The following is a 13,060-nucleotide window of genomic DNA, read 5'->3' on the forward strand; positions in this document are numbered from 1 at the left end:
GACACTGCCCTGATAAGGCTGCGTACACACTTTAGTCGTAAAAAGCTTTCTCCATGTTGAAATGTGTTCTTTAAAGCCAGCTTGAAGTTTCCTTTTGATTACTCAGTATTTAAAAATTAACAAAGGGGGTCGAGATACTCTAGCCATTGTCTTCTCTAGCCCTGTATCTGCTGTCTCGTTGGCATTGTCCTGTAGACTTCCGTTTTGCTCAGGGCGGATAGCAGAAGATACTTTTCTCCAAAGGTCTGAATATCTGGCTCTCAGGTGACATTCACCATTCCCGGTTTCGTTTTAGAACAGGTGTCATCTTCTGAATATTTGAGCTGACTGTCCAACCACAGGCCTGTTTGGGGAGGTTTTCAACTCTAGAATTTGCTTCTTATTGGAGAGTTGAATGACAGTTATAATTGCTTTATTTTCAGAATGTCTTAGGGTTTTAAGCAAACCCAAAATGAGAAACAGGGCAACAGGGCTTTGGTACTTTTTTAAAGCTTATCTTAATGACTAGAAGTTATTACTAAACCAACATACTCTATTCTTATTCAGAATTCTCTTCATTCGTGTAGCGTAACTATCTGTCTTGCCCAGGTAATCCTCCTGGTTTTCATCTTCTGCAAAGCTGAAAAAATAGTAAATGTTTTTGTTAAGAATGGACCATGACCCTTCAAAAGAGAATTTACATTTGATAACTTGTTTCAAATGATATGTTAAGTGGTCAGAGCCAGGGCCTCTCCTTTTCTTACACATCTTTATTCTTTCAGGCCAAAGGAGGGCTTTCTGGTTTGTTTGACGGAGCTGAAGTTGTTCTTGGTCCTGATACTTCCATGGAGCTTTTGGGGCCAGTGCCACCTGAACAACAATTTATCAACCAAAAAATGAGGCCTGGTTCTGGAATGTTATCCATCAGAGTCATCCCAGACGGACCGACTAGAGCCCTCCAGGTGATGATATATCCTGAGAATTGGCATGAATCTCGCTGTGCTTTCCCCCCACACATTGGTTAGGCATTCAACAAATATTTATGGAAACATTTTTCTGGTTATGAGGATATGATGTCTTCATTTATAAAATGGGGGCAAGACCTGCCTCACAAAGTTGTTATAAGAATTGAAACTATAAAAATATAAGATGATATTAAAAAAAGTATATGAATTCAAGAAGGTAATGCCAAGAATGCTACATATTATTATTTTTATTATCGTTCATCATATATTATAAATCTTCCAATAATTGCCATATCAGTGGCATTAACAACAAGACACATGAGGTCCCTGATCACACAATGACAGTATTGTGTTTTGAGAGCAGGAGGGGAGGGTGTTACATTGCATATATAGAAAGGATTTGTATTCCCAGGTTTGGAGGCTTGGGGATCCTAAGAGAAGTAATACTTAAGCTGAGGGCTAAAGGTTAACTGAAAGGACTTATGTTAGCCAGATCAAGAGGAAAGGTAGAGGGACGTGCCCAAATAATAAGAGTGTTCGCCCCACAGTTATTTATCGAGCACTTATTGGAGCCAGGTACGATGCGAGGTACTAAGCACATACAGTATTTGGAAAGTTGATAAGTGAAGGCCTGGAAATAAAAGGGAGACACCCAACTGGCACTGAGTCTATGCTCAAAATTAAGGCTGGGGCCAGATTATTAAAAGCCTGATACATGCTACAAATTTTGGGGGTTTGCTGTGGCAGTGAGGAGTCAGGGAATGACGTGAGCAGAAATGTTTTTCGCTCGCTTGCTCTGTCTGCAGTGTGGAGGATGGGAGTGGAGGAAAACTGGAGATAGAAGACCAGCTGAGGGGCCGCTACAGCAACGCAGATGAGGGTGTGTGGCCCCGATTCAAGCAGGTGGCAGGGGTAGGGCTGAAGAGGTTGGAGAGAAACAAGTAGAAATGGAAGCTTATTAAGGAGGAGAGTCCGACAGATTTCCTGATTGATGGAAGGTGAGAATGAGAGGAAGGGGTCAGGAATGGCTTTCAGAATTTTGATTTGGGCAAGTAGGACAATAATCCATGTCACTAAGACATGAACACTGAAGAGACTTCTGAGAGGAATGGGGAGTTAAGTTTTGGACTTGTTAGATATGTTGTCCACGTGAAAATGTCCAGAAATCAGTGTAAATATGGGTGGGACGCTCGGGAGAGATGTGCTGGAGGTCATGTGCTTAGGTCAGGGTGTAATTAGAGAGCTAAGGAGAAAAGGAAAGAGGCTGGTGTGCAAGGGTGAACTGTCTGAGGAAGTTCGTCATAATCCACAATATCTTTTCTAAAAGCACCCTTCTTGGGCGCCTGGGTGGCTCAGTCGGCTAGGTGTCCGACTTTGGCTCAGGTCACGATCTCACAGTCGGTGGGTTCGAGCCCCACGTCCGGCTCTGTGCTGACCGCTTGGAGCCTGGAGCCCGCTTCGGATTCTGTGTCTCCCTGTTTCTCTGCTCCTCCCCAACTCATGCAGTCTCTCTCTGTCTCTCAAAAATAAAATAAAACATTTAAAAAATAAAAAAAAATAAAAGCACCCTTCTTGAGGCGGCTGCCTGGCTCAGTTGGTTAAGCGTCAGACTCTCGGTTTGGGCTCAGGTCATGATCTCATGGTTCGTGAGATTGAGTCCTGTATCGGGCTCTGTGCTGACAGTGTGGAGCCTGTTTGGGATTCCTCTCTGCCCCTCCAACCCTGCTCAAAAAATAAACACTGTAAAAAAAAAAAAATTTTTTTTTTTTTTTACACATTTGTTTATTTTTGAGAGACAGAGCACAAGCAGGGGAGGGGCAGAGAGAGAGGGAGACAAAGAATCCGAAGCGGGCTCCAGGCTCTGAGCTGTCAGCACAGAGCCTGACGCGGGGCTCGAACCCACGAAACGTGAGATCATGACCTGAGCCGAAGTCGGACGCTTAACTGACTGAGCCACCCAGGTGCCCCTATAAATAAACACTTAAAAATAAAATAAAAGCACCCTTCTTTTAAGACAAATGTTGAATGCAGTGATCTTGAGGTTTGCGTATTTTGACTTGACCTGTATAATTCTAGATCACCTGCATATGCCTTCCCCTGCTCCCCCATATGCGGTTCTCATGGTCTGCAGCTTGGCATTTGCCATGTAGACTTAAAACCAAGTTTACTTCATTATTACATAAGTCTTACTTGGCAGTGCTTTGGAAACCATGAACTTCCACAGGATGGTTGAGCAGATAGTGACTTTTGATCTATCTGGTTGGTATGGAATAGGTTTCACTGTGGAAGTATGAGCCCTCTCAGTATAGTGTTTTGACTTCAGATAACAGATTTCTCCCAACGGAAAAGTGACCGTTCATCATATGAAGTGGGTGAACTTCCTGTAACTGAACAAGAGGTACAGAAATTGAAGAATCCAGACACAGAGCAGGAATTAGAAGTAAGTTTTGAGTATTGCACACTTATTTCTTTATCAGAAATTTGTTTAGAGTTTTGCTCTGTGGTTTTCTCAGTTTTAGACCTCTTTTCTCTCTGCCCTCTGTGAATTCTAAATATGGCTGTTGCTTCATGGTGTTTACTGTTATCACAACATGTATGTGTGAATATGTTAATTAAATGATAGCTAAAGTTGAATCTGAATGTAACAAATGTTGCTGAAGTAAGATGACAATAAAGACAGCTAAATAATTTGAATTTACACAGGACTGAAGGTCGAGAATAACGCAACTAGATTTTTTTTGAGGGACCCCAGCTTTCTCTTGTTGTCTTTTTTCCTCTCTCCCTGTTTGGGCATTGGAAAGTAAAAAGTTTGAAAAGGAACATGAAATGAACATGAAAATGCACACTTACTGGATATTTATTTAGTGATTTTTTTAAAATTAAGGACCTATAGGTAAAGCACTGTGTCGGATATTACAAATTTCAGTGAATAACTTACTAAAAGCTTGCACCCCAAAAAGGGAGAAAGATTTTCAAAAATTATTTTCCTGTAATGAAATGCAGAATGTCCTCAGAGCTCCGAGAGAGTATTTTCATATCACTTTGGAGTTCTGGGTGGGGTGGGCACTGTGCCCGGAGAGAAAGGCGCCTGGCGAGAGGACGGAGCTAGACAATACGATTCTTCTCTAAGTGCTTTTCTTCTGCTCAGAGGTAAAGTAGAGGGATTTAAAGCCATTTCTTTCCTTGTCCTCTCCTGGCTACCTTGGCCTCTGTTTTAGACTGTCACTGTGTTGTATTTTGGTTTCCTTTCAGGTGCTTGTGAAGTTAGAAGGTGGAATTGGGTTGTCCTTAATTAATAAAGCCCCAGAAGAACTGGTCTTCGCAAGTCTTACAGGAATCAATGTGCATTATACACAGTTGGCAACCAGTCATATGCTCGAACTCAGCATACAGGATGTACAGGTAATGCGGGCAGTTCTCAACTTATTAATCCGCCTGTGTTCTTGCTGAACACCCAGCCAGATCCAGTGTTTGGTGTCCTAAAAACGTTAATGCTTCGGCAGCGATCTTATCATGACCTTCAGGGCTGGGGATGGGTTTTGTTCCCCTAGCCGGACTGGAAACACTAATAACATATGTGACAGGGGGAAGAGTCTCCAGAAAGTCTTGCGTTCCCAGTGAACTATAATTAGCCCTCGGCTGAGCACTGCTCCAGACCTGCCTAACAAATCATAAAAGGAAACTCTGAAAGGATCGATCTGTTTCCAAGTAATTTAACTGTATCCCTGAACAAAGCTTAAGACTTAATGGGATATAAAAATATTCAACACCCAACAAAGTCAAATTCACAAGATCTGGCATCCTGTCAAAAATTACCAGGTGTGCAAAGGGGTAGGAAAACAAAATATATAATGAGATAATCAGTCGAACTGACCCAGAGCTAACACAGATGTTAGAATTTTCAAAGAAGAACATTAAAACTGTTATTATAACTACATTGTACATGTTCAAAAAGGTAGAGACATAGAAGATATGAGAAACTTAGACTTCTAGAGATTAAAATGAAAAACACACTGCATTCAATTAATAGCAGGTGACACAGTACAGAAAAAAAGATTAGTGAACTTGAAGACATAGCAATAGAAATTGTCCAAATTGAAATGCCCAGAGAAAAATCATCCGTAAAAAGAAAACAGCATCAGTGACCTATGGGACAACCTCAAGCAACCTAACATACAGAGGATTGGAGTCCCCGAAGGCCAAGATTGAGAGGAGGGCGTATAAAAAATAGTGGGAGAAATCTTGGTCATAAATTTCCCAAACTTAATGGAAACTAAACTCACAGGCAGGAGAAGCTCAAGCACCAGTCCAGACGCGCACGTGCACGCGCATGAAAGGAAACTGTACCACGGTGCGTTATAATTAACCGTGATAAGTCGTCCAGATTAAACAAGACATGTCCCGTGCAGCAGCAAAGGTGAGAGTGGCAGCTGACTGCTCATTGGGAACCGTGCGAGTGACAGGACCATACACAACATCTTTAAAGGACTGGAAGGAGGAAAGACTGTCAACCTAGAATTCTATGCCCGGCAACTGCGTCTCTCCGAAACAAGAGCGAAATAAAAATGTTTTTAGACACACAAATCTAAAAGAACTCATTCCTGGCAGATTCACGCTAAAAAGATAAAGTTAAAGAGCATCATCCAGGCACAGGGAAGTGGTAGCAGCTGGAAATCTGGGTCTGCGTAAAGGAACGAAGAGTACCTGAAATGATAAGTATGTGGCTGAATCTATAAGATTATTTTCTAATTGTTTAGATCTCTTTAAGAAATGATCAACTGCTTAGACAAAAGTAACAGCACTGTGTTTCGGGCTAGGACATGTAGGACATGTCAGAATAAAGTGAATGACAACCAAAGCATGAAGTCTGGAGGGGAGAAATGGACGTGTATTAACTGTAATGTTAATAATACATGTGAAGGAGTATGCTGTCCTTTCAACAAAAATCGGTAAGTTAAAGATGAATACTATAAATCCCAAAGCAACAAAGAGCTACACTAATAATCCGACAAAGGAGAGAAAATGGATAATCTGAGAGAAGGCAGAAAAAGCAGAAAACATGGGAAAGAGTGGGTAAGACAAATAGAAAACAAATAGCAAGATGATAGACTCATTCAGACCTAATTGTATCAATTAAATGAACGTAGATGCTACAAACACCTCCAATGAAAAGGCAGAGATGATCGGATGGGATAAAAAAAAGCAAGTTCCAAGTATATGCTGCCTCCAAGAAACATTTTAAATATAAAGACACAAATAGGTGAAAAAGAGAAGAATGGAAAAAGACATACTGAGCTAGGCCTAGTCATAAGTGAGTGGAATCATAAGAGAGTGATTCACTGATAGTGATTCTGATCACCATCAGAATCAATTGCAGAGCAAAGCATATTACCAGGAATAAGGAAGAGAATTCCCTAACGATAAAAGAGTTTGTCGGGAGGCCATAACGATCCTATTTACATACCTGATTGTGGGGCTTTGAAATATAGGAAGCAAAAATTGATAGCACTGAAAGAAGAAATGAACAAGTACATGGTTATAGTAGAAGATTCCGTTGCCCTCTGTGAATAATCAATAGAATAAGCACATAAGCAGCAAGTAATCACAGCCGTACTGGATTTGAATAGCACTCCCAGCCAGGTAGACCTAATTGACATGTATCCAGCAGTCCACCTAGCAACAGCAGAGAACACGTTCTTCTCAAGTGCAGGTGAAACATTTCCAAGAGAGACCCCATTCTGGACGAGGAGACAATTCCCAAGGGCAAAAGGACTCAAGTCACACGGTATGTCCTTTGATCACAATGGAATCAAATTGAAATAACAGAAAGATAGCTGGAAAAATCCCCCAAATGTTTAGAAACTATAAAACACACTTCTGAATAGCCCATGGGTCAAAGAAATCAATAGAAATCTAATAGAAATTAGGAAACATTTTGAACTGAATGAAGATGAAAACACGACATCTCAGAATCCGCGGAACGCCCCTCACTGAACCTGTACCGAAGTGAGATTTATAGCGCTAAATATTAGAGGAGAAAGGTCTGAAAACCATGAATTCAGGTGTCCTCTTAAGAAACTGAACAACAACAACAAATTAAGCCCAAAATAAACAGAAGAAAGGAAATAATAAAAATCCCAATGGGAATCACTGAGAAAGAAACCAGCAAGTACAGTAAAAAAACCAAAACAAAACAAGAAAACCCTCAAAAGCTGGTTCTTTGAGAAGATCCGTAAAGTTAGCAGTCCTCTAATGAGTCTGATCAGGAGAAAAAAAGAGAAGACACAAATTACTGATACCAGGAATGGGAGACGTGCCAGACAAGCCCCAAACGTGACAGTTCTCTGGGAATGGAGCTTTTAGGGGAGCTGGAAGCTGGTCCCCGCCCCTCCCCCACTGGCTGCCAGGGTGCGGGGCTGTTGGTATTCGAGGCCTCATTGGACCTGGAGAAAGCGGATGGGAAAGGATCATGGGAACGCCACAGAACTCACCGTTCTTGCTGAGTTTCCAGTAACTGATCCCTGGGTCGTTGCAAGCCTTTGGTTAACTCGGAGTTCTGAAAAGGTTGATTTTGACAGTTTCTGCCAGTGTTTTGTTGTCACGCTAAGACAGCTCTTCTCTGGTAGCATCACACTTGCAGGCCTTTATCCCAGCCTCCACCAGGGTTGACGTGTCCAGGAAAACACTTCCTGGTAAATATTTCCGGAAGGATCCAAAGACCTAGACTGTACTTCCTTCCCCAGGTGGGCAGCCTCCTGCTCCCGCTCACGGCATGCACTTCCATCGCGCCGAAACCCCCTTTCAGAAAAATTTTTTCTTTTATCCTGTATCACAAAGAGCAGATAGTTCAGGCTAATCACATCCCATTTGTTTGAGGACAGATAGAAAGTTAATATCTTGTGCTTCTAATTTCTTTGTCTTTCATTTTTGACCTTACAGAGGAAGATCCATGGAGTCATTTGTTCTTTGTGAATTTCATTAACTTTTTAATTAAAAAATTTTTTTTCTACTACAATACCTTTTGATTTAATGTGTGCTGTAAATCATAGAAAATAGATGTGAGTGTTTACTATGATTACAGCACTGTGAGAATGAACATTTAAAAATAGAAAATACAGTCCCGTCCTTAGGGAGCATCTAATCTAATTGGAGAATAAAACTAGAATTCCTAACTCTTACACATCTCGTATCAAATATGTTTGGGGAAAGAACAAAGGAGAGGTCAGACCAGGGTGAGAACTTTCCTGTTCTTTCCTCTATTGGATATGACAGGTGATTCATTCACTCAGTAAAGTCTTAAGCATCAGCTGTATCTGGAGATACAGTCATAACTCAGAAGATGAGGTTTCTGCTCTCTTTGGGTAACAGCCGAGAGAAGAAGTCAGCCAATAAATATGCAAGCAAGTGAATAAATAATTAGCAGCTGTGAATACAGTCATAAAGAATAGAGCGGGATCAAGCTGCTTTTTAGATCAAGTGGCCCTGGAAGGTTTTCCTGAGAAGTGAGAGCTGAATTTCGAAGAAGACATTGAGCGAGCCATGGAGAAGGATTTGAGGGTAAAAAGCATTCCCTCCGAATCCAGAGCCTCTGAGTGGGGAGAGTTGCCCACTTTTGAGAAACAACTGGTAGGCTCATGTGTGGGGGTCATAAGAGAGTGCTCTGTGGAGGAGAGAGTGCTCTGTGGAGGAGAGAGTGCTCTGTGGTGAAGACAAGGAAATGGGCAGTGTCTACATCCCCCAGGCCATGGGGAGAAGTTTGGTTTCATCCTAAGAGAAAGGGAAGCCACTGACAGGTGGAAAGGAAAGAGGGGCATGACTTGATTTGTATTTTTGGAAGACGAGTGTTGCTGCTGTGGAGGGGAGTACACAGTAGGGCAAGGACGGAAGTGGGAAAAAGTGTTCATGGCCTTGCCCTTACCTCTGCACCTCGACAGCCAGCAGTTTATACAAAGGGCTGTGTGGCAGTCCATGTGATCTGATGGAAGGGTCGCAGGATTTGTGCCAGAAATGCCTGCATTTGAATCCCAGCTCTTCTGCCTACTAGCTCTGTGTGTCTGGACAAGTGACTTAATGTCTCTGAGCTTCTGTTCACGTGTTTGTAAAATGGGGAGGAATGATACTTAGCCGTTAGAGTGGTAGTAACGGGTATGCTAGGTGATGTGTGGAAGTACGCTAGGGGTTCCCAACAGATGTTCTCTTTCCTCCTCCTGGTACGGAGTTTTGGTGGCAAACAGAGTGGAGGTGGCTGCTTCCTGCAGTGAGCCTTCTGACATCCGTAAACATGGCAGAGTGTAGCGTGCATTCTCAGTTATGGTGCTGACGGGCGTGGGTGATTAGAGCCATCCCTAATGCCACTGACATCACTGTTTCCTTCCTGGCAGGGACTTGACTTTAGGACAGACCACCGTTTCCATGTAGTAGCCACTTGCGCTACTGATGCCCTGGTTTTCGTTGCCTAGTGTCCGTTCACTTCATTCGTCAGTAGCATGGTGGTTGGGAGCGCTGGGCTTGGGGTCAGGCCAACCTAGAGTCAAGTCGTAGTTCTGTGATTGACCAGCTGTGCAGCCTTAAGCAAGGGCCTCGGGTCTCAGCTTCTTCATCTGTGATGTGAGGACAGGGATAGTCCTCAGGAGGTTGTGGTGAGGATTGCAGAGTAGAGCCCAGACTCTAGTAACTCTGACACCACCGGTGTCCCATGACTCGGTGGTGCAAGGTCCCATGCGTGCAAGGAGACTAGCTTGGTGCCCAAATAAAGGGTAGCTTCTGTTGTCATTCCTGCTGCAATCAGTGCTGGCCGTCAGTGCAGGTATATTTTTCCAGCTGCCGTTGAGACACAGTAACATGGGTACTTTCTGAGTATCCTACGTGTGACGAGACCCCACTTAAAAGTAAAAACTGAGAACTGAGCCATTGTGTGTTCTCGTTTTGATTCGCTGCCTTTTCGTGCGTTAGGTGGACAATCAGCTCATTGGTACCACTCAGCCCTTCATGCTCTATGTGACTCCCCTGAGCAACGAGAATGAGGTCATTGAGACCGGCCCTGCCGTGCAAGTGAATGCGGTGAGGTTCCCCAGTAAGAGCGCGCTGACCAACATCTACAAGGTAGGCGGGTGGGAGAGGCTGGCGGGTCTGGCCCGGTGGCAGGGGGGTGATTTGTTCTCTCAGCCGGGTCTCTGAGCACCAATGAGGGGTGTGGCTGGGAGTAGTCCTGTGGGGTTGAGGCACGAGTGACTTACCCCGCGGTGTCGAGGAAGTTACAGCAACTCTTCTCACAACTGTGATTTCGATGACCTTGTGCGTGATTGTGCCGAATCCATATAGGCATATAGGCCAGAGTCTGTATTCATCGACGTGAAATCTGTGGGAAAGCATAGCATCGTCCAGATTGGTCAGGACCAGGCATGATCCAGATGTGTTCTGAAAAGAGAGTGATTAGAAAAGGAGTGGTAAGAGGGGTCTGCCCTCAGGACAGATGTGCTCTTGGGTAAGCTGCCACACTGTTTAATAAAAGCAGGTCACTTTCTTTCGTAAAGAAGTTTCCGTGTACAAGCTAGCTGTTACAGCAACGGATTCTGGAAAAGTGGGAGCTAGGAGGTTGCTTCCCATATTTCTGGTCCTTTGTCACCAGTGCCAGTGGGGGCCAAGCCTGTATGCGGCCCTCAAATCCTACTGCTCCTTAAAGTAACTACTGTCCACGGAAACTCAGTGCCGTAACGCTGTCCGTGGCAGTGCATCTGCAAGTGTGATCCCGACAGAGGAGACACGGATGCCCCAGAAACCAAACAACAGGGTGGTGAATTGTCTATTGAACATCTGGGATTTTTGGCTAACTGTAACAGTAGAGAGAGAGAGATGACCCAGGGATCATTTGGCAACGTGATTATATAATCCCATGAGTGAAGAAACCATACCATTGTCATTTGGGGCCTTCTTACTGGCACAGGTAAGAGTTCCTTCCGGCGTTTACACTTTTAATCAGAATCTCTTTATCTCTAGCATCTGATGATCACGGCTCAGAGATTCACAGTGCAAATTGAGGAGAAACTGCTTCTCAAGCTGCTGAGTTTTTTTGGCTATGATCAAGCAGAATCAGGTACCGTTGAATGCTCTAGGTGTGTGTCTGGGAGTTGACCGAAGAATGGCATTTCTTAGTCTGCTTATGAAAACGGGTGGCCTCTGGGTGCCTGACAAGCTCCCTTTGCACCTCGCAACCTGAGCCCGGAAGCCAAGGCTTGTGTCTCAGTGGTTTTCTTTCCGAGTACGGCTTGTTGACTGCAGGGCTGACATGGGCCCGAAGGAAGCTTCTCAGAGGTATCCCGGAGTACCCGGGGGTAAGCCTTTGGGAAACAGCACACTTTTCCTCTTTGTAGTGTGTTTTTTTGACTCCTCTGCTCTAGGATAACAGAAATGATGTTAGTCATTTAGCAAACCACTTTGTTTCCTAACCTTTGTTTATTAAACAGACTCAGGGCCAAGAATCAGAAATCCCTTCGGCAGTTCCTTTGGTTTAGATGAGGAAAAGAAAATTGGCTAGCCTTAACTTCTTACCTTTTTACAATCATACCCTTATGCCTTAATGTCATTACCAGGCTTTCTAGTTACTGGACTCTTCTGTGGAGAGGGGAGTAAGATAAGCTATTGAAAACCTAAATTTTTCTAGCAGTTGCTATAGAAATCATTTTGCTTTTGTCTCTTTATTTTAGATACCTCCTCATGGCCTTTGTAAGACTGTATATAGAGCTTAGAAAGAAGTCAGTAATGCTTAGTCTTTTGAAGACTAAACCAAATATCGAGCCTGAAGAAATTATAAGATAGACTTATGTTTATGTGCCCACATTGGCTAGAGACAAAAATCACTGGGGACATGTGTACATATGTACACACATACAAACAGTGCAAGACAAATATTTTTGCTCTTTAACCCAGACTTAGAATTTAAACTTTAAGTGTAATTGGGATCAAGAGGAAGATCCTATCTGTTGAAAACTGTGTTTTCCACTTTGGATTGGAACGCCAATATCTGTTTGCATTTGGACAGCCACTTGAGGGCCTGCCTGCCTGCCACGTAGCCATTCTCTTTTGGCACCTTCCTGGGAAGTTTTACTTTAAATTCTATTGGACATGGTGTTCTCGTAGGTTTCTCTGAGTAAATTTCTCACCAAACATTGTAGAAATGATTTAGACTTTTGTAAAATCCTGGCCTGTCTTTCACTGGGGCGTCTCCACTTTCTATAACTATTTCTGTTCCCTGAATACAGATAAGCAGGTGTCTGTCGCAGTATCGTTTTCTAAAACCTATTTCCTTTCTTTCTGTAAATAGAACTATGATAGCTGATGGTATACATTTGTTTGATAGGCAGCTTTGTACAATCTCCTTGGTTTTATTTCTAAGGCACGTGAAGCCAAGTGAAAATAAGCTGGCCGGATGGGTGTGGGTACAGGAGAAAATAACCGAGCCCATTACTGTGTGCGAGCCCATGTTAATCCTTTTTACTTCATGAGAAGTAAAAAAAAAAAATCTGCCTTGACTCCGCTACTTTAACAAATATCCACCATTTGGGAGAGAAGGTGCTTGCTTACTGCCATGATGTCACTTCTTTAGAGCCTGCAGCCTGTTTTTCTTTTAAGGCACTCTGTTTCATTCTGCTGCATTATTTAATTGGTCATGTTGTTCATTATGATTCAGTTAAACTACACTCCAAATACAAAATAAGTTCAGATAACCTGGGTCGTTTATAATAATCATAATAATAACAACAGCAACACAGTTTCTAGAAAACTAATTGCCAACAAACACGCCCGTGGCCTTTGGCTTCCCCACCTGCATTAGTTTTTCCAAAGATGACATCTGCCAGATGGCACACGTCGCAAATCAAAAGGTTAGGCTATTGTACTTTTTCGGTAAACAACATGAAACAGATCTGCTTTTACAAAGAAATGACATCAGGATACCGTACACATCACCAAACCCTGAAAAACTAAGTTTACAGAAATAGATATTTACATTTTTCTGTGAATTTTTTTCAACACGAACACAAACATTGGAATTATGAGACTTCAGGAGGTTCGGTTTTGTTTTGTTTTGTTTTGTTTTGTTTTGTTTTGTTTTGTTTTGT

General features: G+C 42.9%; 1 protein-coding gene across 8 annotated transcripts in view; it reads left to right on the plus strand.

Annotated features, from left to right (window-relative positions):
- The window catches only part of VPS13D (vacuolar protein sorting 13 homolog D), a 259,048-nt gene that overhangs the window by 145,304 nt on the left and 100,684 nt on the right, over positions 1-13,060 (plus strand). For all 8 annotated transcript variants that reach the window (XM_040461642.1, XM_040461677.1, XM_040461651.1 and 5 more), the window contains 5 exons: positions 762-941; positions 3,268-3,384; positions 4,197-4,346; positions 9,897-10,046; positions 10,941-11,037. In XM_040461642.1, coding sequence (XP_040317576.1) covers positions 762-941; positions 3,268-3,384; positions 4,197-4,346; positions 9,897-10,046; positions 10,941-11,037 — 694 coding nt within the window. The remainder of the gene's footprint in view (positions 1-761; positions 942-3,267; positions 3,385-4,196; positions 4,347-9,896; positions 10,047-10,940; positions 11,038-13,060) is intronic.

This window comes from Herpailurus yagouaroundi, unplaced genomic scaffold (genome assembly GCF_014898765.1).
Source record: "Herpailurus yagouaroundi ecotype Mexico unplaced genomic scaffold, PumYag 77, whole genome shotgun sequence".
NCBI classification, from domain to species: domain Eukaryota; kingdom Metazoa; phylum Chordata; class Mammalia; order Carnivora; family Felidae; genus Herpailurus; species Herpailurus yagouaroundi.